Source organism: Syngnathus scovelli, chromosome 22 (assembly GCF_024217435.2).
Source record: "Syngnathus scovelli strain Florida chromosome 22, RoL_Ssco_1.2, whole genome shotgun sequence".
Taxonomy (NCBI): domain Eukaryota; kingdom Metazoa; phylum Chordata; class Actinopteri; order Syngnathiformes; family Syngnathidae; genus Syngnathus; species Syngnathus scovelli.
Genome location: NC_090868.1, coordinates 3,294,500 through 3,320,578, shown reverse-complemented (window position 1 = coordinate 3,320,578; position 26,079 = coordinate 3,294,500). Strand labels below are relative to the sequence as shown.

Sequence of the window (26,079 nt, the reverse complement as noted above, 5' to 3'; positions counted from 1 at the left end):
CGATTTGGTTCCCCCGTGAGGATATGTTCCCCCCCTGTAACTTGGGCCAGGAATGAGGGAACCTGTTCAAATTTGCCACACTACCTGAGCAGACCCCCAGGAAGACAGAAAAAAAAACAGCTGGAGTCTAGGACTCACCGTTCTCAAAATGGGAGGGGGGCACAAATATTCACGGCTTGACATTTAATATAGCGTTCCTGTTACAATTTTTATCCCACCACCTTTCACTTTGCTTGGGACAAAAGGAGCCTTCAGAACTGAAATGTCTTCTCAATTATTCATTCAAATCAATTCACTCAAATCATTGTCGTTATGAAAGATTTGATCACAAAACGTGTGTGGCTTTTTCTTAAATGAACACGTTTGACATTGCTAGAGTGTCAGCTTTTAATTATATTGCGCTGTCATTTTAAAGCAAATTAATAAATGCAACAATATTAATTTGCTTTGAAAATACCTGAGTAATAAAATGGATGGATGAATGATGATTACAATTAAGAATAAAGTCTCCTTTGTAATATATACTCCTTGTAGCATGTAACAGTACCCAAAAGGAGGAGTTTCTTTGCATCGAGGTTTATGCAAAGAGCTCACGTAATTATATCGTTGCTTTTTGGTGAAGTGAGTGAGTGTTCCGTCTTTACGACTGGTCTTTGAATGCACCCCGCTTCAATGGCAGAACGCGGATGAATTTAAAGACATCAAATGAGAATAATCCTTTATAAAAATTAAAATTGACTGACGCAAACGTGAATTCTTCATGTTTTTATTGAAAACAACATAGTGCTGACGCCGTACGACGCCGTACGGCATCGGTTTTTCGCTTTCCAAACAAGGCGTGCGCGCTCCCGCGGCAGGGGGAACAAAATCTCACGGGGGAACCAAATCGAGCACAACACCGGATGCTCAGTCGCTTGCGGAACTGAAGTTGCCTCTCCCGACTCTTTAATCGGCTCACGCCCCCACAAAAACAGCGTTTTTAAGGGGTTCCGTCTGTCGTCCTTTGTCCCCATTGCCCTTTTTAGTTTCTGAGGACATTATTCCATTTCTTTACAAGAACGCCTGGAACCGGAACCGAACGAGAGCTGTGTTTTTCGGTCTACTTTTGTGGGTGGATACAGCGGAGGAGGGCATCCGGGCCTGGCAGCTCCGGAGGGTCCGCTTAAAACCACGGAATTCACCGTTTTCAGGTGAAATTCTTCCGAAAAACACTTACGGAATTTATCCGTTCTATCTAATTATAGAGTTCATAACCTTTCGGTAAATTCGGCTGCAAAGACGAAGGCAGCAGAGTGGTTTGTGGTTACTAAAACGTCAACACAAGCGCAAACTGAGATGCCACATCGAGTGCGCTGTTTTGACATTTGACAAATGCTTTCGTTTTCGCTTCTGTAGTCAGCCCGCTAGCCCGGTTAGCATGAGCCCCAAGCGGCCCGCTAATCGCGATGAGCCAGGTAAGACGCATAGCCGTCCAAAGTCATCTCGGTCTACTGGCCCTCGCACTTTGGTCATAGGTGACTCCATTAACCGAAGCATTACGCTTTAAAACCGCTATTATTAAAGCTTGACCCGGACTGTCTCAGTAATTATAGGCCAGTTTCAAACCTCCCATTCATAGCAAAACTCCTTGAAAAAGTAGTAGCGCAGCAGCTTATTGATTACATGGTCGCTAATAATCGATATGACTCTTTTCAGTCTGGTTTTAGAGCTAATCATTCCACAGAGACAGCACTTGCTAAAGTGACTAATGATCTCCTCATAGCTATGGATTCAAATACGTCGTCCGTATTGTTACTACTCGATCTTAGCGCTGCCTTTGACACTGTAGACTTCGATATTTTATTAGGGCGTCTTAAAAGTTGTGTTGGTATCTCGGGGTCAGCACTCAGCTGGTTCAATTCTTATCTATCAGACAGGACGCGCCGAGTGGTCCATGGCAATACGTCCTCTGAGCTCTATAATGTTACGTGGGGTGTCCCACAGGGATCGGTACTCGGACCGATTTCATTTCATATTTGTAGGATTCCGCTTGGGGACATAATACGTAAATATAATATTAGTTTTCAATGCTACGCGGACGACACCCAATTATATATGCCGTTATCGATGACAGATCCGCGGGACTTTTGTAATCTCGAGGCGTGCCTTGCGGAGATCAAGCAATGGATGTCTCTCAACTTCCTTCGTCTTAACCCAGATAAAACTGAGATGTTGATAATTGGTCCTACTCGTTATCAACACTTATTTAAGGAAACCCCTATAACTACAGATAACCGTACTATCACTCAGAGTGATACGGTAACTAATCTCGGGGTCATATTTGACCAAACGGTCTCCTTTCAAAAACACATTAAGAATATAATTGCGTTTTTTCACCTTCGGAATATTGCTAAGATTCGTCCGATCCTCTCGACCGGGGATGCGGAAACTATTATACATGCGTTCGTCACGTCGCGCCTGGACTACTGTATGTATTATTCTCTGGTCTTCCTAAGTCCAGTATCAAAGTCAGTATCTAGAGCATTCTCTATTCGGGCTCCAGAGCTTTGGAATGCCCTACCAATGGATATTAGAACTACTACCTCAGTAGAAACATTCAAGACACGTTTAAAGACACATTTCAATGAGATGGCCTTTAACTAACTTGTAGTGGCCGATTTGGCCGGAGTTTGTTTTGTTCTCCCTGCCCACCCCCTCCCTGGCTGGGGAGGGGGTTAGGTGGCTCAAAAGCTCATAGCGGCTAGCTGGATTCTCGGGGACCAATTCAAGATGAAGAAACTGCAGCTCAACCTCCTTGAAGACACTGCCAGGACAATCGAGGGCACCTCCGACATCCATTTTTTCATTTGATTTTCATATGATGTATTACTTGTGCCCTCTCTGCATCCATTACAACCTGGTGATCCTGAAAGGGGGATCCTTCCATCTGTGGTCCCTTCTCAAGGTTTCTCATTTTCCCCTGGCAGGGGTTTTTGGAGTTTTTCCTTGCCCTTTTGGGAGCTTAAGATCAGGGGATGCTTTGAGAATAATTGTCAATTTTGGCTATGTGAAGCCCTTCGAGACGGTTTGTGATTTAGGGCTATACAAATAAATTTGACTTGACAAGGGTGGAAATCGGGCCACCTTCTGCGCTTTGGGTGTGGAATGGTGTTGTGCAAGGAAATCAAGTTTCGCCTTTTGCTTTCAGTTTCACAGGGGAAAGATGGCTCTGGATGCCAAGATCAAGGAGCTGCTGTTGAAAACGCTGGAAGACCTGGAGGAGGAGGACTTCAAGAAGTTCAAGTTGTATACGCATCTGCTTAAGAGCAAAAGAGAAAACGCCGACCAGATTCGCATCGCCGAAGAGCTGGTGAACAGGCACGGCAGGGACGCTGTGGCGGAGACCATCACGATTCTGGAGAAGATCAACAACAATGAACTGGCCGAGAAGCTACGCAGCGACATGCTGCAAATCAAAGGTAAGGTGAGCAAGGTGAGCGTGGGGGGCTTTCCACAAAGCAGCTCTCCGATGCTGCCCTTCCCCGCTTGCCTCCTTCACTTGCCTCCTTGAGCGGAAGTGGCGGCATGGGTGCAGCACGCTTGTGGCCAGGCCTAAAGACGCGTTTGCGACTCAAGATCTCCTTCTGCTCGCTCCCTCAAATGTCACCTGTGCGCCCTCAGATAGCACCTCCTTACCGGTTCAGATAGGCGAATTCAAGCGGGAGCTGCAAAAGAACCTGAGGGTCATGTACTGCAAGGCTCCCGAGGGCAAAACAGAGCCCAGCCGGCAGGAGACTCTGGAGAGCGTCTACACCAAGCTCCAAATTAGCTGCGGCGTCGCCGGTCTTCCCGACAAGCAGCACGAGGTCCTTCAGATGGAGACGTGCGGCGGCGAAGACGAGGAGGAGGAGTCCATCGAGCCGTGCGACATCTTCAAAAGCGAGACGCCCCTTCGCACCATGGTCACCGTGGGCTTCGCGGGCATCGGGAAGACCTTCCTGGTGCGCAAGTTTGTCCTGGACTGGGCCAACGGGGGAACCAACACAGATGTGGACTTCATCTTTCCCTTCGCCTTCCGTGAGTTGAACTTGGAGGAGAAAAACTTTTCGCTGGCAGAGCTCATCCAGCACTTCATCTGCGACAGCAAGGCGGCCGTCGAGATGCTGAAGGACATCTTGGTCAGGCTGCAAGATTTGGGCAAGCGCACCTACCAAAGCAGCGACGTCAAGATTTTGTTTGTACTGGACGGCTTGGACGAGTGCCGCCTCAAACTGGACCTGAGCGACGAGCGCAAGGAGCGCCTGGATGTGACCCGAGCGTACCCCGTGGAGGTCCTCCTGGCGCATCTCATCAAGGGGAACCTGCTTCCCTGCGCCCGGCTTTGGATCACCACGCGGCCCCAGGCGGCCCGCGACATCCCGTCGCGCCTGGTGGACGGCAGAACCGAGGTGAAAGGCTTCAGCCGCTCCCAGCGGCTGGACTACTTCAGGAAGAAGTTCTCCAACGAGGACGTCATCAAGCACATCCAAACGTCCCGCAGCATTTTCATCATGTGCCACATGCCCATCTTCTGCTGGCTCACCGCCACCGTTCTCGGAGATTATCGGAAGCGCGGAGAGAAGCTGCCCGAAACCCTGACCGAGATGTACACAGAGTTCCTACTCTATCACCTGGACAAGTCCGAGGAGCGAAGCAAAAAGAAGAGCACGGAGTACGTCAAAGCGCTGGCCGAGCTGGCTTTTCGGCATCTCATGAAAAAGCAACAGATCTTCTACGAGAGCGACTTGCGGGAAAGCGGCTTGGGTGACCTGCAGGTCGCAAAACACTCGGGAGTCTTCACCGAGGTCTTCGAAGAGGTACCCCCGCTCAAGAAATACCAACGCGGCAAGATGTTTCAGTTCATCCACTTGAGCATCCAGGAATATCTGGCCGCTCTCTACGTGATGATGAGCCTGTTCCAGGACAACAAGAACGTGCTGGGAGAGCTCCCCATGCGTTGCGAGCAGACATCGCTCATTCGGGTCCACGAGGCGGCCATCCGCAAAGCCTCTGAAAGTGACGGAAACCTGGACTTGTTCATCCGCTTCTTGGTGGGCCTTTCCTTGCAGTGCAACCAGGAGCTCATGGGCGAGCTGCTGAAGGCTCCCAAGAACTTCAGCCACAGCAACGCAGAAACAATCCGCTTGATCGAGCAACAGATAGATAAGAATTCTCCTGAGGAGAACATCAACTTGTTCTATTGCCTGAAAGAGCTGAAGGACGAGTCCCTGCTGGACCAGATGAAAAAGTACCTAGAAGAATTTCGGTTCCGCTTTGACAACGTACCTCCGGCCATGTGGTCGGCCCTGGTCTTCTTCTTGCTGGCTTCTGACGAAACCATGAGCTGCTTCGAACTCCGGAGATACGCTCCGTCTGATGAGGGGCTCCTGATGCTGCTGCCGGTGGTCAAGGCTTCTCGAAAATCAGTGTAGGTGCCGTCGAGCCAGCACGCTGAACCGGCCGCGCACATGTCAGCAGCCCAAACCCTCTTGTCTTCTCAGGCTCGAGAGCTGCAACCTGAGCGAGAAAAGCGGCGAGGCGCTGGCCTCCGTTCTAAGCTCGTCCCGCACCCTGAGGCAGCTGGATCTCAGCCGGAACAACTTGGGTGACGACGGGCTGGAGGCGCTCGCCGCCGGACTGGCAAAGTCACAGTGCACCTTGCAAGTCCTCGCGTAAGGCTCTCCTCCACCCCCGTCGAGCGAGCGGCAGAAGGCCAGCCGGCCCAAGAACCTTGGGCTTGTGTCAGCCGGCCGCCCTCTTGTCTTCTCAGGCTCCGTCGCTGCAATCTGAGCGAGAAAAGCTGCGAGGTGCTGGCCTCCGTTCTAAGCTTGTCCCGCACCCTGAGGCAGCTGGATCTCAGCCGGAACAACTTGGGTGACGACGGGCTGGAGGCGCTCGCCGCCGGACTGGCAAAGCCGCAGTGCACCTTGCAAGTCCTCAGGTAAGGCTCTCCTCGAGCGGCAGAAGGCCAGCCGGCCCAAGAACCTTGGGCTTGTGTCAGGCGGCCGCCCTCTTGTCTTCTCAGGCTCAGCCACGGCAAGCTGAGCAAGAAAAGCTGCAATGCGCTGGCCTCCGTTCTAAGCTCGTGCTGCAGCCTGAGGAAGCTGGATCTCAGCTGGAACGACTTGGGTGACGACGGGCTGGAGGCGCTCGCCGCCGGACTGGCAAAGCCGCAGTGCACCTTGCAAGTCCTCGAGTAAGGCTCTCCTCCACCCCCGTCGAGCAGCAGAAGGCCAGCCGGCCCAAGAACTTTGGGCTTGTGTCAGCTGCCCTCTTGTCTTCTCAGGCTCCGTTGGTGCGAACTGAGCAATAAAAGCTGCGAGGTGCTGGCCAAGGCTCTCCGGTCCAACCCCTCCCACCTCCAAAAGCTTAACCTGCGGGGCAATGACATCAAAGAGGAAGAAAGGAGGGTCTTGGCAGAGGTCCAAAAGGATCCTCGCTGCAGTCTGACGATCAACGGGTAGGTTCCAAATTCCTTCTTCCAGGGCGCTCACTCGTCTGAATGGACCGGCGACACTTGTGCGTTGAAGAAAATGGTTTCTAAAGCGCCTAAGCATACAACTACTAAAGTCACACCAGAAAGAAACATTTGAAGCATCTCCTTCGAGCTAGTACACGCCAAATCAATAACGACGACAGAAGTAGACATTTTTGGAGATGTGATGGACTATGTGGAAATGAGAAATGTTTGGAGAATAACTTGATGATCTGATATAGTTGTATTTTTGGTGCACTTGGAAATAACAGATGTTGCCTTCATGAAGTAAGAGGTCAATCATGCCAAGAATGCCAAACGCTTGATTATATCTATTTTACGTTTTGTCTAGGTTGGATCTTTCAGATGATTCAGATGATTCAGATGATTGAAGAATGTTCCAGACAGAGGGAAATGTCTTGCTGAATAATAAAAAGATATGTATGGAAGTATTATGAACTGAGAATGTGCCGAAAGTGCGTGGAATGTGACAAGTTGAAACAAAAGCACGCTACGCGCTGAGTAAAAGCATCATTGCGTGCACGTGGTGTTGCATCACACAACGTCAGGATGATGGGATCGCTGGCTCACACGACAGTCCTCCCTCCGCCCACCCACGTGTCGAGCGCTTAATTGGAGGCGGCGAACGGCGGGCGCCGCTTGTTTGCGCCACTCCAATCCAGCCCTGATGTTTTATTAACGAGCCATTATTGACATTGTGCGGTGTGCGTGCTAAAGGCCAGCGGTGATGAGGAGAAAGGAAGCGTCACGGGATTGTTACACCGGCAAAAATAAAAAAAATCCCGCTTCTCTTGGATCAACCGAAGCGACAAAAGAACACCTCCAGCAGCGGCCTTCGAGTGGCGATTTGTGGCTCGAGTGCAGATGATAATGGAGTGGTGCTTTTAACTTCAACGGGAGATGAGTCACAAAAAAAGAAAAATAGCCAAAACGGTTTGACTCATTTTGCAATGTGGAGGCGACGACATGGTGCCGCACTTGGAGTCTCCAGCGGTTACTCAACGTGGAGCCAGCCTCAAATTCGGAAGAAGTACTTGCAGGTGCCTACCGTCCAGTCCATGCGGGTGCGAAGCTCCTTGCCGGGGCCGTTGGAGGCGGGACGCGGGGCTACTTGCAGCGGCCCCAGGTGTTGCAGGCCTGACCGTGAGATGGCTTTCCTGCATGGGTGGCCGAGGTCTGAGAAGGAAGAAGAAGAAGAAGAAGAGGAGGAGGAACTCACTCCTGGAAGCCAGCGTTGAATGCAAAGCAGTCTCCAAATAAGACGGTTCCCATATGCAAATGAGCCGCAGCTCACTTTGGCTCACTTGTCACGCGCCGCCCGTATAAGCGCTACATTTGGCTACGAGCGCAATGCTACTTGACACAACCAGAGGCGGTGAGCACGCCTTTCTTTTGCTTTTTGCTTCAAATGTTTTTCTCCAGCCTTCGCGCGCATCCGCGCTTCGCTAATTGGTGATCGGAAGCCGATGGGCCGATCGCTTCCGTCCAGTCGCTGACTTTGCCGAGTCTGCCAGAACAAGCTGACGGGTCCTTCTTGTTTTTTTTTTTTTGTTTGTTTGTTTCTCCCCAAATTGCTCCCTTTCTTTTTTTCCCTTCCTTACGAAGTTTAAGAGCCGAGCCGAGCCGACGAGACTCACGTCACGCAGCAAGTCCGCTCAGCCGGAAGGCACAAAGCATCTCGAGCACGGCACGGCGGCGGACGGCTCCACGGCGGACATCAAATGCAGGCTGAGAAGGTTCCGCTCCTCCGCTGAGTCGACCGGCCGGCTGCTTTATGTTGCCGCTGAATAAAGTCCAAGCATGCCGTGCGCTGTGTAACGTGGCACGGCGTCTGAAAATGTTGTCAACTTGCCGCTGCCGCCGTCGCCGCTCCTGCTGCTGCTCCTGCTGCTGCGCTCACATCCTCGTGCCGGAGGATGGAGATGAAGAGGAGGAGGAGGAGAACAAGGAGGAGTGGGGGTAGCTGGGCCTCACGCACGCGCGAGCGAGCAGGCCGCTTGCTCAGCTCGAAGCATATTTCGAAGGTGAAGCTTTCCACGTCTCGATGCACAGCTCTCGGATATATAACTTAAAATACCGCACGGTTAAATGTAGCTATATCTGTACAAATTGCATCATGACTTTATTAATTTAACGGAATTCTAATAGCCTGCAATAATACACGCTTCACCCGTCTCAACTTCACCAGCAGAGAGCGCCCTGTCATTAGAAATCGCCCAGCTTTCAAAATTAGTATCAACATTTGTAAATAAATGGTGACAACGTGGATCGCCATTAAAGCTAAAACAATAAAAGCGTCGTTTGTTTTAATATTTTAATAATTATAATTATTTTAGAATAAATGCCGGGATTTGACTGCGAGTATGACGATAAAGGACGAACTCTTGAATCTTGAACTTCTTTTCTCTCCGAGTAACCGGATGCTGTAATGCTTTTATTTTTTACTCAAAGAGGAAGCTGCTTTGCTATCTAGTACAGCGTGATGGCAGCTAGCTTGATTGCACCCCTCCCGTCCCCTCAGTCGCTTGTGGAACTGTAGCTGCCTCTCCCGACTCTTTAATCGGCTCACGCCGCCACAAAAACAGCGTTTTTAAGGGGTTCCGTCTGTCGTCCTTTGTCCCCATTGCCCTTTTTAGTTTCTGAGGACATTATTCCATTTCTTTACAAGAACGCCTGGAACCGGAACCGAGCGAGAGCTATGTTTTTCGGTCTACTTTTGTGGGCGGATACAGCGGAGGAGGGCATCCGGGCCTGGCAGCTCCGGAGGGTCCGCTTAAAACCACGGAATTCACCGTTTTCAGGTAAAATTCTTCCAAGAAACACTTTCGGAATTTATCCGTTCTATCTAATTATAGAGTTCATAACCTTTCGGTAAATTCGGCTGCAAAGACGAAAGCAGCAGAGTGGTTTCTGGTTCCTAAAACGTCAACACAAGCGCAAACTGAGATGCCACATTGAGTGCGCTTGTTTTGACGTTTGACAAATGCTTTTCGTTTTGCATGAGATGCATGTCTCTCTCACTCGTCCTGTTTGAGGCCAATTTGCTTTCACGGTCCTTCACCTCTTAATTTGACGTCTAAGCCAGTGTGTGTTCTGACCCACATCCACATGTAGGGCTGATGTTGGTTATTGAGGGTAACACACCCCCAGAGGACAAAGTCATTACCATGACGTCCCACTACCATTGTTAGGTCATGTGGGAGTGCTTGCTAATGCATTAATTTCTTCTCAGAGTTCCACAATAGGTACAATGCTCGCTTATCTCCGCTCCATTGATTGAAAGTACTTTGGCGCTTCAGAATGTTAAATTACGGGAGGCTGCGGGTTCATCTGTAGCTCGTCCAGCGTGGACAGGATCCACCCCACCTAGGCAAGCAGGAAATGGATTGCGCTCTCTCGTAGCAAAGGGGGCGGGGCGAGGCCAAGTGGGGGCGGGGTCATTGCGGAAGGACGTCGAGGCAAAATTTACCGTGCCGTCTCCACCGCAGGCCAGGATCCTCAAGTTTGGCACTTTGTGATACATATCCAAGCTGAAAGAGCAGAGCAAAGCAGAGAGGGTGGCGCTCTGTCGCTCGTGGATAGCGCCGGACGGCGACGGCCGCAGACACTCACGCCTCCCGAAGGCCGCCCTGCGACAGGTCAAAGACTTGCCGCGGGTTCAGGATCCACATGAACATCTGGAGCAGCTTGGCGCCCTGCGGACAAGAAGCAGATGGGCTGGGATGGACCTTTCTGACCTTCTGCCACGCTTCTGCCTGGCTAGCTCGCCAGCCACGCTCATGCCAACCTGGTTGCCTCCGCTCTTGGGGTTGACGAAGACCAGGATGGGCTTCATGAGCGGCGAGGGCAGCGGCTTCAGCATGAACGGCCGCCATTTGGACTCCTGAGGGCGGGCGAGGGAGGGAAGGAATGTCAGCGCCACGTGCGGCCGGCCGGGTGCGGCCGGCCATTGGTCATGCGCAAGTCGCCATCCGTGTCGCTTACGTCCGGCCCCTTCTTGCTCGTCCTGCGCTTGAAAGACGTGCGCTTTTTCCTCCTGGCCGAGTTCTTGAGCAAGCTCTGTGCATAGATGGGGTTAGCGGTTAGCGCTACGCGCCGTTAGCGCTCGGCGCTTGGCGCTCGGAGCTTGCCTGCGGTTTCCTGACTCTGATGATCCAGGAGGGAGGCACGATGACGGCGGCGTGGGCGCCCAGCGAGCACGGTTCCTCGATCTGGTGCAGCATGAAGCACGTGACCTTGTTGTGGAACTGCCCGCGCGAGGCGGGCGGCACACAAATTAGCACCCGCCAGCAGCTCATTTCAACATTTTCACACAACATCACATCGCCGAGTTAGTTCCATGTTTTGTTTCTAGTCTGACGGAATTTAGCTCAGATGGTGGGCAAGCTCGCGCACGAGAATTCCAATTTGAGCCAAACTCACAGCCTGCTTGCACCACGAACAGCTGATGGCGATGATTTCTTTACTGTGGAAGAACTTCTGCTGAAAGCTCTGCGGAAGGAAAGGACAAACAAAAGACGAGGACGGAAAAGGATGTCGCCGTTAGACGGCGTGGCGGGCGGGCGGGCGGCCATTTTGCCGGCCTGCCTGCCTGGCTGCGTGCGTGGCTGCCACCGACCTTCCCGCACTGCTTGCACTTGCCGTCCTGGCGCCGGCGGTGCACCCAGTGATGCCTCAGCACGTTCTGCCGGCAGAGAGCAGACGGCGCCGCCTTACACCTCCACCTGGATCTTTTAGACACCTGCAGGTGGAGAGTCCATTCGTCGCTGTGCGTGCAGCGATGATCGAATGGAGGTCTGAACTCTCCCTCCTGCAAGGGCATATTTATTAGGAGAAACAGAGTGGGGGTGAGAGTGGACAGGTTTGGTGAACCCCCGGCCTCTGGTCAAATCAGAGCAGGGGGTGTTTTACGATGTTGTGGGAAACAGAACAACTTTGATTGCTTCCTCTGCAGCTGGTCAATCAAGCAGAGGATGCAACCACTTTATTTTACTGCGTTGTGAGAGCAAGACAAGATTGGTTAATCATTATAGTCTACATTCCAACATAATCCTACGATAAAGATAACCTGGAAAACCCTAACAACTGCCATCATTGTCGTGGCGGGCTGGGATTTTCAGAGCGCGCCAGCGGAGAATTTGCTTTCTCTCAAAGTGAATTTCCCTGTCTGTCTGTCTGTCTGTCTGTCTGTCTGTCTGTCTGAAGTGCACGGACTTGTACAGACAGGGCAGGTCTGACATTGGGAAGGCGCTCACACGGTGAGAGCAGACGAGGCAAAGGAGACCGATAAGTGAGTTTGCTTTCTTTTGTTTGAGCCGTATAGACATATAGTTTTGCTTTTAAAAAGGAGCGACCGTTTGTGGTGTTATTTACGTAGTGAGCCGGCCGGATGGTCGGACGCTTTCTCGATATATTGTCAGTTGGTTTCTTTGTTTGAAGTTTGGGGGAGGGGGGGTCAGCTACTTCTTTAACGTCCTGTACTTTTGCGCTATATTCTGACTGTTTGCTGTATGCACTCCATTTTTGCTCCTCTTATTTATTATGTTGTTTGTTTGTTTATTTATTATTTATTCATCGCTCTTATTTAGTCATTGTTTGTGCCTTCTTGTTTTTACTTTTTGCGTTGTTTACTTGTATGTATATCGTGTCCTATGTCTTGTCACCGTGGGATAGTGGGAAACGTATTTTCGATCTCTTTGTATGTCTTGACATGTGAAGAAATTGACAATAAAGCGGACTTTGAACGTAACGACCAGGAAGCCAAGCCAGTGGCAAAGTCAGTGTCGAGCAGCCTCGAGAACCAGGAAGCAAGTCCTCATAAGGGTGGAAATCGGGCCACCTTCTGCGCTTTGGGTGTGGAATGGTGTTGCGCAAGAATATCAAGGTTCGCCTTTTGCTTTCAGTTTCACAGGGGAAAGATGGCCCTGGATGACAAGATCAAGGAGCTGCTGTCGGAAAGGCTGGAAGACCTGGGGGAGGAGGACTTCAAGAAGTTCAAGTTGTATACGCGTCTGGCTAAGAGCAAAAGAGAAAACGCCGACCGGATTTACATCGCCGAAGAGCTGGTGAACAGGCACGGCAAGAACGCTGTGGCGGAGACCATCGAGATTCTGGAGAAGATGAACAACTATGAACTGGCCCAGAAGCTACGCAGCGACATGCTGCAAATCAAAGGTAAGGTGAGCGTGGGGGGCTTTCCACAAAGCAGCTCTCCCATGCTGCCCTCCCCCGCTTGCCTCCTTCACTTGCCTCCTTGAGCGGAAGTGGCGGCATGGGCGCAGCACGCTTGCGGCCAGGCCTAAAGACGCATTTGATCTCCTTCTGCTCGCTCCCTCAGATGTCACCTGTGCGCCCTCAGATAGCACCTACTTACCGGTTCAGATAGGCAAATTCAAGCGGGAGCTGCAAGAGAACCTGCGGGCCATGTACTGCAAGGCTCCCGAGGGCAACACAGAGCCCAGCCGGCAGGAGGCTCTGGACAGCGTCTACACCAAGCTCCAAATTAGCCGCGGCGTCACCGGTCTTCCCGACAAGCAGCACGAGGTCCTTCAGATGGAGACGTGCGGCGGCGAAGACGAGGAGGAGGAGTCCATCGAGCCGTGCGACATCTTCAAAAGCGAGACGCCCCTTCGCACCATGGTCACCGTGGGCTTCGCGGGCATCGGGAAGACCTTCCTGGTGCGCAAGTTTGTCCTGGACTGGGCCAAGGGGGGAACCAACACAGACGTGGACTTCATCTTTCCCTTCGCCTTCCGCGAGTTGAACTTGGAGGAGGAGAAAAACTTTTCGCTGGCGGAGCTCATCCAGCACTTCATCTGCGACAGCAAGGCGGCCGTTGAGATGCTGAAGGACATCTTGGCCAGGCTGCAAGATTTGGGCAAGCGCACCTACCAAAGCAGCAGCGTCAAGATTTTGTTTGTACTGGACGGCTTGGACGAGTGCCGCCTCAAACTGGACCTGAGCGACGAGCGCAAGGAGCGCCTGGATGTGACCCGAGCGTACCCCGTGGAGGTCCTCCTGGCGCATCTCATCAAGGGGAACCTGCTTCCCTGCGCCCGGCTTTGGATCACCACGCGGCCCCAGGCGGCCCGCGACATCCCGCCGCGCCTGGTGGACGGCAGAACCGAGGTGAAAGGCTTCAGCCGCTCCCAGCGGCTGGACTACTTCAGGAAGAGGTTCTCCAAAAAGAACGTCATCAAGCACATCCAAAAGTCCCGCAGCATTTTCATCATGTGCCACATGCCCATCTTCTGCTGGCTCACCGCCACCATTCTCGGAGATTATCGGAAGCGCGGAAAGAAGCTGCCCGAAACCCTGACCGAGATGTACACAGAGTTCCTACTCTATCACCTGGACAAGTCCGAGGAGCGAGGCAGCCAGAAGAGCACGGAGTACGTCAAAGCGCTGGCCGAGCTGGCTTTTCGGCATCTCATGAAAAAGCAACAGATCTTCTACGAGAGGGACTTGCGGGAAAGCGGCTTGGATGACCTGCAGGTCGCAAAACACTCGGGAGTCTTCACCGAGGTCTTCGAAGAGGTACCCCCGCTCAAGAAATACCAACGCGGCAAGATGTTTCAGTTCATCCACTTGAGCATCCAGGAATATCTGGCCGCTCTCTACGTGATGATGAGGCTGTTCCAGGACAACAAGAACGTGCTGGGAGAGCTCCCCGTGCATTGCGAGCAGAAGTCGCTCATTCGGGTCCACGAGGCGGCCATCCGCAAAGCCTCTGAAAGTGACGGAAACCTGGACTTGTTCCTCCGCTTCTTGGTGGGCCTTTCCTTGCAGTGCAACCAGGAGCTCATGGGCGAGCTGCTGAAGGCTCCCAAGAACTTCAGCCACAGCAACGCAGAAACAGTCCGCTTGATCAAGCAACAGATAGATAAGAATTCTCCTGAGGAGAACATCAACTTGTTCTACTGCCTGAAAGAGCTGAAGGACGAGTCCCTGCTGGACCAGATCAAAAACTACATAGGAAAATTGCGGTTCTACGATGACAACATACCGCCAGCCATGTGGTCGGCCCTGGTCTTCTTCTTGCGGGCTTCCGACGAAGCCATGAGCTGCTTCGAACTCCGGAGATACGCTCCGTCTGATGAGGGGCTCCTGATGCTGCTGCCGGTGGTCAAGGCTTCTCGAAAAGCAGTGTAGGTGCCGTCGAGCCAGCACGCTGAACCGGCCGCGCACAGCAGCCCAAACCCTCTTGTCTTCTCAGGCTCGAGAACTGCAACCTGAGCGAGAAAAGCGGCGAGGCGCTGGCCTCCGTTCTAAGCTCGTCCCGCACCCTGAGGGAGCTGGATCTCAGCCACAACGACTTGGGTGACGACGGGCTGGAGGCGCTCGCCGCCGGACTGGCAAAGCCGCAGTGCACCTTGCAAGTCCTCAAGTAAGGCTCTCCTCCACCCCCGTCAAGCGAGCGGCAGAAGGCCAGCCGGCCTAAGAACCTTGGGCTTGTGTCAGCCGGCCGCCCTCTTGTCTTCTCAGGCTCAACACCTGCAAGCTGAGCGAGAAAAGCGGCGAGGCGCTGGGCTCCGTTCTAAGCTCGTCCCGCACCCTGAGGGAGCTGGATCTCAGCTTGAACAACTTGTCTGACGACAGGCTGGAGGCGCTCGCCGCCGGACTGGCAAAGTCGCAGTGCACCTTGCAAGTCCTCAAGTAAGGCTCTCCTCCACCCCCGTCAAGCGAGCGGCAGAAGGCCAGCCGGCCCAAGAACCTTGGGCTTGTGTCAGCCGGCCGCCCTCTTGCCTTCTCAGGCTCATGAGCTGCGACCTGAGCAAGAAAAGCTGCGAGGCGCTGGCCTCCGTTCTAAGCTCGTCCCGCACCCTGAGGGAGCTGGATCTCAGCTTGAACGGCTTGGGTGATGACGGGCTGGAGGCGCTCGCCGCCAGACTGGCAAAGTCGCAGTGCACCTTGCAAGTCCTCGCGTAAGGCTCTCCTCCACCCCCGTCGAGCGGCAGAAGGCCAGCCGGCCCAAGAACCTTGGGCTTGTGTCAGCCGGCCGCCCTCTTGTCTTCTCAGGCTCTTGCGCTGCGACCTGAGCAAGAAAAGCTGCGAGGCGCTGGCCTCCGTTCTAAGCTCGTCCCGCACCCTGAGGGAGCTGGATCTCAGCAACAACGACTTGGGTGACGACGGGCTGGAGGCGCTCGCCGCCGGACTGGCAAAGTCGCAGTGCACCTTGCAAGTCCTCAAGTAAGGCTCTCCTCCACCCCCGTCGAGCGAGCGGCTGAAGGCCAGCCGGCCCAAGAACCTTGGGCTTGTGTCAGCCGGCCGCCCTCTTGTCTTCTCAGGCTCATGAGCTGCGACCTGAGCAAGAAAAGCTGCGAGGCGCTGGCCTCTGTTCTAAGCTCGTCCCGCACCCTGAGGGAGCTGGATCTCAGCCACAACGACTTGGGTGACGACGGGCTGGAGGCGCTCGCCGCCGGACTGGCAAAGCCGCAGTGCACCTTACAAGTTCTTACGTAAGGCTCTCCTCCACCCCCGTCGAGCGGCAGAAGGCCAGCCGGCCCAAGAACCTTGGGCTTGTGTCAGCCGGCCGCCCTCTTGTCTTCTCAGGCTCAACAACTGCAAGCTGAGCGAGAAAAGCGGCGAGGCGCTGGCCTCCGTTCTAAGCTCGTCCCGCACCCTGAGCCATCTGGATCTCAGCTACAACAAGTTATACGATGACGGGCTGGAGGCGCTCGCCGCCGGACTGACAAAGCCGCAGTGCACCTTACAAGTTCTTACGTAAGGCTCTCCTCCACCCCCGTCGAGCGAGCGGCAGAAGGCCAGCCGGCCCAAGAACTTTGGGCTTGTGTCAGCTGCCCTCTTGTCTTCTCAGGCTCGAGAACTGCAAGCTGAGCAAGAAAAGCTGCGAGGTGCTGGCCAAGGCTCTCCGGTCCAACCCCTCCCACCTCCAAAAGCTGTCCCTGGGGAACAATGGCATCGAAGAGGAAGGAATGCGGGTCTTGGCAGAAGTCCAGAAGGATCCTCGCTGCAGTCTGACGATCGAGGGGTAGGTTCCAAACATCTTCCAGGGCGCTCACTCGTCTGAATGGACCGGCCACACTTGTGCGTTGAAGAAAATGGGTTCTAAAGCACCTAAGCATACAATTACTAAAGTCACACCAGAAAGAAACATTTGAAGCATCTCCTTCGAGCTCGTACACGCCAAATCAATAACGACGACAGAAGTAGACATTTTTGGAGATGTGATGGACGATGTGGAAATGAGAAATGTTTGGAGAATAACTTGATGATCTGATATAGTTGTATTTTTGGTGCACTTGGAAATAACAGATGTTGCCTTCATGAAGTAAGAGGTCAATCATGCCAAGAATGCCAAACGCTTGATTATATCTATTTTACGTTTTGTCTAGGTTGGATATTTCATCGTTGGATCTTTCATATGATTCAGATGATCTAGATGATTTAGATGATCTAGATGATTCAGATGATCTAGATGATTCAGATGATCTAGATGATTCAGAAGCTTGAAGAATGTTCCAGACAGAGGGAAATGTCTTGCTGAATAATAAAAAGATATGTATGGAAGTATTATGAACTGAGAATGTGGCAAAAGTGCGTGGAATGTGACAAGTTGAAACAAAAGCACGCTACGCGATGAGTAAAAGCATCATTGCGTGCACGTGGTGTTGCATCACACAACGTCAGGATGATGGGATCGCTGGCTCACGCGACAGTCCTCCCTCCGCCCACCCACGTGTCGAGCGCTTAATTGGAGGCGGCGAACGGCGGGCGCCGCTTGTTTGCGCCACCCCAATCCAGCCCTGATGACATTGGGCGGTGTGCGTGCTAAAGGCCAGCGGTGATGAGGAGAAAGGAAGCGTCACGGGATTGTTACACCGGCAAAAATAAAAAAAATCCCGCTTCTCTTGGATCAACCGAAGCGACAAAAGAACACGAGAGCGCTCCAGCAGCGGCCTTCGAGTGGCGTTTTGTGGCTCGAGTGCAGATGATAATGGAGTGGTGCTTTTAACTTCAACGGGAGATGAGTCACAAAAAAAGAAAGATAGCCAAAGCGGTGTGGAGGCGACGTCATTGTTCTGGTTTCGCTTGAGTGGAAATGACACGCATTCGTGAGGAACGGCACACCAACAGGAAACGCCCGTGCAATCTGGACATTATTGGTCAACGCGCGCGCGCGCGCAGGAATGCGCGTTTCACAAACCACAATAGCAGGAAGACATTACCGCGCGCACACACACACACACACACACAACTAGCATAATGGCAGACTATGCGACATGAGCGTCGACGTACGCGAGTCATGAATCCAAAAACAATTTATGAGTGAAGGCGTTTCATTGAGACCAAAGTAGCGCTTTGCTGCCATCTTGTGACGTCAGGGAACTATGTTGAAGTGAGGTGGCCGGTTTTGACTTGACAAAAAGAAAAATGCGCCACCAAAGAAGAAAGAAGCAGAAGCCCAAAGTAGACAGTTTGGAGCTTCCGTCTTTTTGCGGCTTGCTGTGTTTTTTTTTTCCTTTTTCTTTTTGTGTCACCGCGGCGCATCCCGTCCGTCGTCAGGTTGCGCTCAGGAAGTCAGACTCTTTCCTTCCCGACCTTCCTCTGCTTCTATTTATAAGCTGTTCCCTCTCTGGGAAATTTCAAGTGTGCCGCGACGGCTGCGGGGAAGCGTCCATGGTTGGCGTCGGGCAGCCGGCTCCTCCTCCACGGCTCCTCCTCGGCCGCCGACACCCGCTCCCCCCTGCCGCCGCCGCCGCTCGGCCTGTCGGTGCCCGGCGGCCCCCCGGCCTCCTCGTCTCCCCCGCACTCCTGGAAGCGAACGGCAACGGCGGCCACGGCCACCAGCGTCACCGCCGCCGCTGCCGCTGCTGCTGCTGCTCCTGCTGCTGCGCTCACATCCTCGTGCCGGAGGATGAAGATGAAGAGGAGGAGGAGGAGGAGGGGGGGGGGCGGGGGGAGGCAGCTGGGCCTCGCGCGCGAGCAAGCGAGCAGGCTGCCTGCTCAGCTCGAAGCATATTTCGAAGGTGAAGCTTTCCACGTCTCGATGCACAGCTCTCGGATATATCAGATGAAGTTAGCCGCGGTAAAGATCCAAAAAATTAAAGAGGATACAACCACGGCGGGGGTCCGATCGAGATGCCCGATCATCAATTTCAGCCTTTCGGCAGCCCGCGACATAGTTTAGCAGGTTGGTAGGCGCTCTTGTCGGGTCACTTCACGAGTAATATGGATGTAGGTCAAAGAGCAGAACAACAACACACGTAACCTTTTGTTGTTGTTGGGTGTATATTCATTATAGTTCAACAGCTTAAAATACCGCACAATTATATTTGTATAAATTGCATCATGACTTTATTAATTTAACGGAATTCTAATGGTCTGCAATAAAACACGCTTCACCCGTGTCTCAACTTCACCAGCAGAGGACGCCCTGTCATTAGAAATCGCCCAGCTTTCAAAATTAGTATCAACATTTGTAAATAAATGGTGACAACGTGGATCGCCATTAAAGCTAAAACAATAAAAGCGTCGTTTGTTTTAATATTTTAATAATTATAATTATTTTAGAATAAATGCCGGGATTTGACTGCGAGTATGACGATAAAGGACGAACTCTTGAATCTTGAACTTCTTTTATCTCCGAGTAACCGGATGCTGTAATGCTTTTATTTTTTACTCAAAGAGGAAGCTGCTTTGCTATCTAGTACAGGTTGATGACAGCTAGCTTGATTGCACCCCTCCCGTCCCCTCAGTCGCTTGTGGAACTGTAGCTGCCTCTCCCGACTCTTTAATCGGCTCACGCCGCCACAAAAACAGCGTTTTTAAGGGGTTCCGTCTGTCGTCCTTTGTCCCCATTGCCCTTTTTAGTTTCTGAGGACATTATTCCATTTCTTTACAAGAACGCCTGGAACCGGAACCGAGCGAGAGCTGTGTTTTTCGGTCTACTTTTGTGGGCGGATACAGCGGAGGAGGGCATCCGGGCTGCCTGGCAGCTCCGGAGGGTCCGCTTAAAACCACGGAATTCACCGTTTTCAGGTAAAATTCTTCCCAAAAACACTTTCGGAATTTATCCGTTCTATCTAATTATAGAGTTCATAACCTTTCGGTAAATTCGGCTGCAAAGACGAAAGCAGCAGGGTGGTTAAATGAATGTTAAATACAGGTTGGACAAAACATTGCAAATAAAGATCAATCTCAATCCATAATAGTACTTAACACAATAATGGGTTCCTCCAACTTAAACAGAAATATTATATTGCTCAAGCTGTTACATCTTAAAATCATGGCATAGCAAACTCATATTCCAAAATTGTGCGTTGCTACGTGTTTGAACAGGTCGTGTCCTCCCAATTGCTAACAATTTAATTTATTAGATTTGTTCATTTCCATCAGGTCACCCCATGTCAAGCTTTAACACCATCTCCTGGTGAAATTTTGGAACTACTACATGTTTTGGGATAGCCAATGTGCCTGGGCCAAATTCAATACCTAATTTTACACCATCTTGTACCACCATGCCACTTGACAAGTGAGCCGGCCGGATGGTCGGACGCTTTCTCGATATATTGTCAGTTGTTTTCTTTGTTTGAAGTTTGGGGGAGGGGGGGTTAGCTACTTTTTTAACGTCCTGTACTTTTGCGCTATATTCTGACTGTTTGCTGTATGCACACTTGCTCCATTTTTGCTCCTCTTATTTATTATGTTGTTTGTTTGTTTATTTATTATTTATTCATCGCTCTTATTTAGTCATTGTTTGTGCCTTCTTGTTTTTACTTTTTGTGTTGTTTACTTGTATGTATATCGTGTCCTATGTCTTGTCACCGTGGGATAGTGGGAAACGTATTTTCGATCTCTTTGTATGTCTTGGCATGTGAAGAAATTGACAATAAAGCAGACTTTGAACGTAACGACCAGGAAGCCAAGCCAGTAGCAAAGTCAGTGTCGAGCAGCCTCGAGAACCAGGAAGCAAGTCCTCATAAGGGTGGAAATCGGGCCACCTTCTGCGCTTTGGGTGTGGAATGGTGTTGCGCGAGAATATCAAGGTTCGCCTTTTGCTTTCAGTTTCACGGGGGAAAGATGGCTTTGGATGCCAAGATCAAGGAGCTGCTGTCGGAAAGGCTGGAAGACCTGGGGCAGGAGGACTTCAAGAAGTTCAAGTTGTATACGCGTCTGGCTAAGAGCAAAAGAGAAAACGCCGACCGGATTCACATCGCCGAAGAGCTGGTGAACAGGCACGGCAAGAACGCTGTGGCGGAGACCATCACGATTCTGGAGAAGATCAACAACAATGAACTGGCCCAGAAGCTACGCAGCGACATGCTGCAAATCAAAGGTAAGGTGAGCGTGGGGGGCGGGGGGGGCTTTCCACAAAGCAGCTCTCCCATGCTGCCCTCCCCCGCTTGCCTCCTTCACTTGCCTCCTTGAGCGGAAGTGGCGGCATGGGCGCAGCACGCTTGCGGCCAGGCCTAAAGACGCATTTGATCTCCTTCTGCTCGCTCCCTCAGATGTCACCTGTGCGCCCTCAGATAGCACCTCCTTAGCGGTCCAGATAGGCAAATTCAAGCGGGAGCTGCAAGAGAACCTGCGGGCCATGTACTGCAAGGCTCCCGAGGGCAACACAGAGCCCAGCCGGCAGGAGGCTCTGGACAGCGTCTACACCAAGCTCCAAATTAGCCGCGGCGTCGCCGGTCTTCCCGACAAGCAGCACGAGGTCCTTCAGATGGAGACGTGCGGCGGCGAAGACGAGGAGGAGGAGTCCATCGAGCCGTGCGACATCTTCAAAAGCGAGAAGCCCCTTCGCACCATGGTCACCGTGGGCTTCGCGGGCATCGGGAAGACCTTCCTGGTGCGCAAGTTTGTCCTGGACTGGGCCAACGGGGGAACCAACACAGACGTGGACTTCATCTTTCCCTTCGCCTTCCGCGAGTTGAACTTGCAGGAGGAGAAAAGATTTTCGCTGGCAGAGCTCATCCAGCACTTCATCTGCCACAGCAAGGCGGCCGTCGAGATGCTGAAGGACATCTTGGCCAGGCTGCAAGATTTGGGCAAGCGCACCTACCAAAGCAGCAGCGTCAAGATTTTGTTTGTACTGGACGGCTTGGACGAGTGCCGCCTCAAACTGGACCTGAGCGACGAGCGCAAGGAGCGCCTGGATGTGACCCGAGCGTACCCCGTGGAGGTCCTCCTGGCGCATCTCATCAAGGGGAACCTGCTTCCCTGCGCCCGGCTTTGGATCACCACGCGGCCCCAGGCGGCCCGCGACATCCTGCCGCGCCTGGTGGACGGCAGAACCGAGGTGAAAGGCTTCAGCCGCTCCCAGCGGCTGGACTACTTCAGGAAGAGGTTCTCCAACGAGGTCATCAAGCACATCCAAAAGTCCCGCAGCATTTTCATCATGTGCCACATGCCCATCTTCTGCTGGCTCACCACCACCGTTCTCGGAGATTATCGGAAGCGCGGAGAGAAGCTGCCCGAAACCCTGACCGAGATGTACACAGAGTTCCTACTCTATCACCTGGACAAGTCCGAGGAGCGAGGCAGCCAGAAGAGCACGGAGTACGTCAAAGCGCTGGCCGAGCTGGCTTTTCGGCATCTCATGAAAAAGCAACAGATCTTCTACGAGAGCGACTTGCGGGAAAGCGGCTTGGATGACCCGCAGGTCGCAAAACACTCGGGAGTCTTCACCGAGGTCTTCGAAGAGGTACCCCCGCTCAAGAAATACCAACGCGGCAAGATGTTTCAGTTCATCCACTTGAGCATCCAGGAATATCTGGCCGCTCTCTACGTGATGATGGGCCTGTTCCAGGACAACAAGAACGTGCTGGGAGAGCTCCCCATGCGTTGCGAGCAGAAGTCGCTCATTCGGGTCCACGAGGCGGCCATCCGCAAAGCCTCTGAAAGTGACGGAAACCTGGACTTGTTCCTCCGCTTCTTGGTGGGCCTTTCCTTGCAGTGCAACCAGGAGCTCATGGGCGAGCTGCTGAAGGTTCCCAAGAACTTCAGCCACAGCAACGCAGAAACAGTCCGCTTGATCAAGCAACAGATAGATAAGAATTCTCCTGAGGAGAACATCAACTTGTTCTACTGCCTGAAAGAGCTGAAGGACGAGTCCCTGCTGGACCAGATGAAAAAGTACCTACGAAAATTGCGGTTCGACAAAAAGAACGTACCGCCAGCCATGTGGTCGGCCCTGGTCTTCTTCTTGCGGGCTTCCGACGAAGCCATGAGCTGCTTCGAACTCCAGAGATACGCTCCGTCCGACAAGGGGCTCCTGATGCTGCTGCCGGTGGTCAAGGCTTCTCGAAAAGCAGTGTAGGTGCCGTCGAGCCAGCACGCTGAACCGGCCGCGCACATGTCAGCAGCCCAAACCCTCTTGTCTTCTCAGGCTCGAGAGCTGCAACCTGAGCGAGAAAAGCGGCGAGGCGCTGGCCTCCGTTCTAAGCTCGTCCCGCACCCTGAGGAAGCTGGATCTCAGCGACAACTACTTGGGTGACGACGGGCTGGAGGCGCTCGCCGCCGGACTGGCAAATCCGCAGTGCACCTTGCAAGTCCTCAAGTAAGGCTCTCCTCCACCCCCGTCGAGCGGCAGAAGGCCAGCCGGCCCAAGAACCTTGGGCTTGTGTCAGCCGGCCACCCGCCCTCTTGTCTTCTCAGTCTCATGACCGGCGACCTGCGCAAGAAAAGCTGCGAGGCGCTGGCCTCCGTTCTAAGCTCGTCCCGCACCCTGAGGGAGCTGGATCTCAGCGACAACGACTTGGGTGACGACGGGCTGGAGGCGCTCGCCGCCGGACTGGCAAAGCCGCAGTGCACCTTGCAAGTCCTCAAGTAAGGCTCTCCTCCACCCCCGTCGAGCGAGCGGCAGAAGGCCAACCGGCCCAAGAACCTTGGGCTTGTGTCAGCCGGCCGCCCTCTTGTCTTCTCAGGCTCAACAGCTGCAAGCTGAGCAAGAAAAGCTGCGAGGCGCTGGCCTCCGTTCTAAGCTCGTCCCGCACCCTGAGGGAGCTGGATCTCAGCTGGAACGACTTGGGTGACGACGGGCTGGAGGCGCTCGCCGCCGGACTGGCAAAGCCGCAGTGCACCTTGCAAGTTCTCAGGTAAGGCTCTCCTCGAGCGGCAGAAGGCCAGCCGGCCCAAGAACCTTGGGCTTGTGTCAGCCGGCCGCCCTCTTGTCTTCTCAGGCTCTGGGACTGCAACCTGAGCGAGAAAAGTGGCGAGGCGCTGGCCTCCGTTCTAAGCTCGTCCCGCACCCTGAGGGAGCTGGATCCCAGCAGGAACGACTTGGGTGACGACGGGCTGGAGGCGCTCGCCGCCGGACTGGCAAAGCCGCAGTGCACCTTGCAAGTTCTCAGGTAAGGCTCTCCTCGAGCGGCAGAAGGCCAGCCGGCCCAAGAACCTTGGGCTTGTGTCAGCCGGCTGCCCTCTTGTCTTCTCAGGCTCGACGAGTGCAAGCTGAGCAAGAAAAGCTGCGATGCGCTGGCCTCCGTTCTAAGCTCGTCCTGCAGCCTGAGGAAGCTGGATCTCAGCAACAACGACTTGGGTGACGACGGGCTGGAGGCGCTCGCCGCCGGACTGGCAAAGCCGCAGTGCACCTTGCAAGTTCTCAGGTAAGGCTCTCCTCGAGCGGCAGAAGGCCAGCCGGCCCAAGAACCTTGGGCTTGTGTCAGCCGGCCGCCCTCTTGTCTTCTCAGGCTCAACAGCTGCAACCTGAGCGAGAAAAGCTGCGATGCGCTGGCCTCCGTTCTAAGCTCGTCCTGCAGCCTGAGGAAGCTGGATCTCAGCTGGAACGACTTGGGTGACGACGGGCTGGAGGCGCTTGCCGCCGGACTGGCAAAGCCGCAGTGCACCTTCCAAGTTCTCGGGTAAGGCTCTCCTCGAGCGGCAGAAGGCCAGCCGGCCCAAGAACCTTGGGCTTGTGTCAGCCGGCCGCCCTCTTGTCTTCTCAGGCTCAACAGCTGCAAGCTGAGCAAGAAAAGCTGCGATGCGCTGGCCTCCGTTCTAAGCTCGTCCTGCAGCCTGAGGAAGCTGGATCTCAGCTGGAACGACTTGGGTGACGACGGGCTGGAGGCACTCGCCGCCGGACTGGCAAAGCCGCAGTGCACCTTGCAAGTCCTCGAGTAAGGCTCTCCTCCACCCCCGTCGAGCAGCAGAAGGCCAGCCGGCCCAAGAACCTTGGGCTTGTGTCAGCCGGCCGCCCTCTTGTCTTCTCAGGCTTGTTGGCTGCGACCTGCGCAAGAAAAGCTGCGAGGCGCTGGCCAAGGCTCTCCAGGACAACCCCTCCCACCTCCAAAAGCTGGACCTGTGGCGCAATCGCATCGAAGAGGAAGGAATGTGGGTCTTGGCAGAGGTCCAAAAGGATCCTCGCTGCAGTCTGAGGATCAAGTGGTAGGTTCCAAACATCTTCCAGGGCGCTCACTCGTCTGAATGGACCGGCCACACTTGTGCGTTGAAGAAAATGGGTTCTAAAGCACCTAAGCATACAATTACTAAACAACGTCAGGATGATGGGATCGCTGGCTCACACGACAGTCCTCCCTCCGCCCACCCACGTGTCGAGCGCTTAATTGGAGGCGGCGAACGGCGGGCGCCGCTTGTTTGCGCCACTCCAATCCAGCCCTGATGTTTTATTAACGAGCCCTGATGACATTGTGCGGTGTGCGTGCTAAAGGCCAGCGGTGATGAGGAGAAAGGAAGCGCCACGGGAACGTCTGAAGTTATTCATCGAGGAGCCAGCGTCAAAGTGGGAAGAAGTACTTTGAGGTGCCTACCGTCCAGTCCATGCGGGTGCGAAGCTTCTTGCCGGGGCCGTTGGAGGCGGGGCTACCTGCAGCGGCCCCAGGTGTTGCATGGCTTTCCTGCATGTGGGGGGGGGGCACAAAAGAAGATTTTTCTTTTAAAGCGCACACACGCACGTGCAAAGGAATTCAGGATGAGCCGCCACTATGGGCTTTCCTGATGTTCCGACTCGGCCGTTGGAATTACAAATGAATGAATGAGGTTTTCTTTTTTTTTTTTTTTTTTTAAACAGATGACCCACGGACTTATGCGGCAACCGGCTTGGGTTTCAGCGGGCCGCCTGTCACCAAGTGTCAAGCCGGACGACAAAGAGGAGTCTGTTTACACACCCTGGAACGTGATCTCACACACACACACGAATCCCGGGATAAATATAGTAATGCGTGGGTGACAATGGGAGAAATGCAAGGATGTATGCTGACTGGGCATGACCTCCCCCCCCCCCACACACACACACACAAATATTTTTGTCATGAGAGGCAACTAACAAGCCGCGCTCCCAGCACGACCTGTCGGCCAACTGCCCATGTTGTCAACAAACAGCGCTTCACCTGCTCGCTACACACACACACACACACTAACATACACACTATGTTGGTGTGAATTGAAGAAATGTATTTAGACAAAAGTAGAGTTTTGCTGCCATCCAGTGGAACTTTGCTGTTGTTTAAGAGAGTTCACTAATTCTATTTCGACATACAGTAGTGCTTGTTGCAATTAGAAACTTTTTGGGTGTGCAAATTTGTTGACTCTTTTCAGCAGAAAATAAAAATTAATGAATCTGAAAATAGACAACATTGATCCAG

The 26,079-nt window shown here is 53.2% G+C and overlaps 2 protein-coding genes across 7 annotated transcripts; one reads left to right on the top strand and one right to left on the bottom strand.

The window, feature by feature from the left end:
• The first annotated feature begins 862 nt into the window (after positions 1–862).
• LOC125992211 (NACHT, LRR and PYD domains-containing protein 3) lies at positions 863–26,061 on the top strand. 5 transcript variants are annotated; one of them, XM_068649530.1, is made up of 20 exons: positions 863–1,190; positions 3,188–3,458; positions 3,661–5,446; positions 5,520–5,690; positions 5,789–5,959; positions 6,044–6,214; positions 14,730–14,900; positions 14,999–15,169; positions 15,268–15,438; positions 15,533–15,703; positions 22,866–23,036; positions 23,135–23,305; positions 23,404–23,574; positions 23,659–23,829; positions 23,914–24,084; positions 24,169–24,339; positions 24,424–24,594; positions 24,689–24,862; positions 25,146–25,261; positions 25,506–26,061. In XM_068649530.1, the coding sequence occupies exons 2-19, from the start codon at positions 3,203–3,205 to the stop codon at positions 25,234–25,236; spliced, it is 4,701 nt and encodes a 1,566-aa protein (XP_068505631.1). In that variant the 5' UTR covers positions 863–1,190; positions 3,188–3,202; the 3' UTR covers positions 25,237–25,261; positions 25,506–26,061. The 5 variants fall into 5 exon arrangements, with proteins under 5 accessions (XP_068505631.1, XP_068505634.1, XP_068505633.1 ...); XM_068649532.1 differs by lacking the exons at positions 863–1,190; positions 3,188–3,458; positions 3,661–5,446; ... (1 more) ...; positions 5,789–5,959; positions 6,044–6,214 and adding exons at positions 6,489–9,315; positions 11,720–11,804; positions 12,418–12,688; positions 12,852–14,661; XM_068649533.1 differs by lacking the exons at positions 863–1,190; positions 3,188–3,458; positions 3,661–5,446; ... (1 more) ...; positions 5,789–5,959; positions 6,044–6,214 and adding exons at positions 6,350–6,478; positions 12,418–12,688; positions 12,852–14,661.
• Positions 9,070–11,351, bottom strand: LOC125992229 (diacylglycerol kinase iota). 2 transcript variants are annotated; one of them, XM_049761058.2, is made up of 8 exons: positions 11,133–11,351; positions 10,937–11,005; positions 10,645–10,761; positions 10,499–10,573; positions 10,302–10,397; positions 10,127–10,209; positions 9,984–10,044; positions 9,070–9,880 (listed from the first exon to the last, which is right to left on the bottom strand). In XM_049761058.2, exons 1-8 carry the CDS (start codon positions 11,334–11,336, stop codon positions 9,818–9,820), a joined length of 768 nt encoding a protein of 255 aa, XP_049617015.1. In that variant the 5' UTR covers positions 11,337–11,351; the 3' UTR covers positions 9,070–9,817. The 2 variants fall into 2 exon arrangements, with proteins under 2 accessions (XP_049617015.1, XP_049617014.1); XM_049761057.2 differs by having other exon boundaries at positions 9,070–10,044.
• Positions 26,062–26,079: the final 18 nt, after the last annotated feature.

Coding starts and splice junctions, on each gene's coding strand:
- LOC125992211 (XM_068649530.1), top strand. CDS start 3,203: ATGGCTCTGGATGCCAAGATCAAGGAGCTGCTGTTGAAAACGCTGGAA. Junction 5,447..5,519: donor AAGGCTTCTCGAAAATCAGT/GTAGGTGCCGTC, acceptor TTGTCTTCTCAG/GCTCGAGAGCTGCAACCTGA. Junction 14,901..14,998: donor TGCACCTTGCAAGTCCTCAA/GTAAGGCTCTCC, acceptor TTGTCTTCTCAG/GCTCAACACCTGCAAGCTGA.
- LOC125992229 (XM_049761057.2), bottom strand. CDS start 11,336: ATGCCCTTGCAGGAGGGAGAGTTCAGACCTCCATTCGATCATCGCTGC. Junction 11,006..11,132: donor AGTGCAAGCAGTGCGGGAAG/GTCGGTGGCAGC, acceptor TTCCTTCCGCAG/AGCTTTCAGCAGAAGTTCTT. Junction 10,045..10,126: donor CAGGGCGGCCTTCGGGAGGC/GTGAGTGTCTGC, acceptor CTGCTCTTTCAG/CTTGGATATGTATCACAAAG.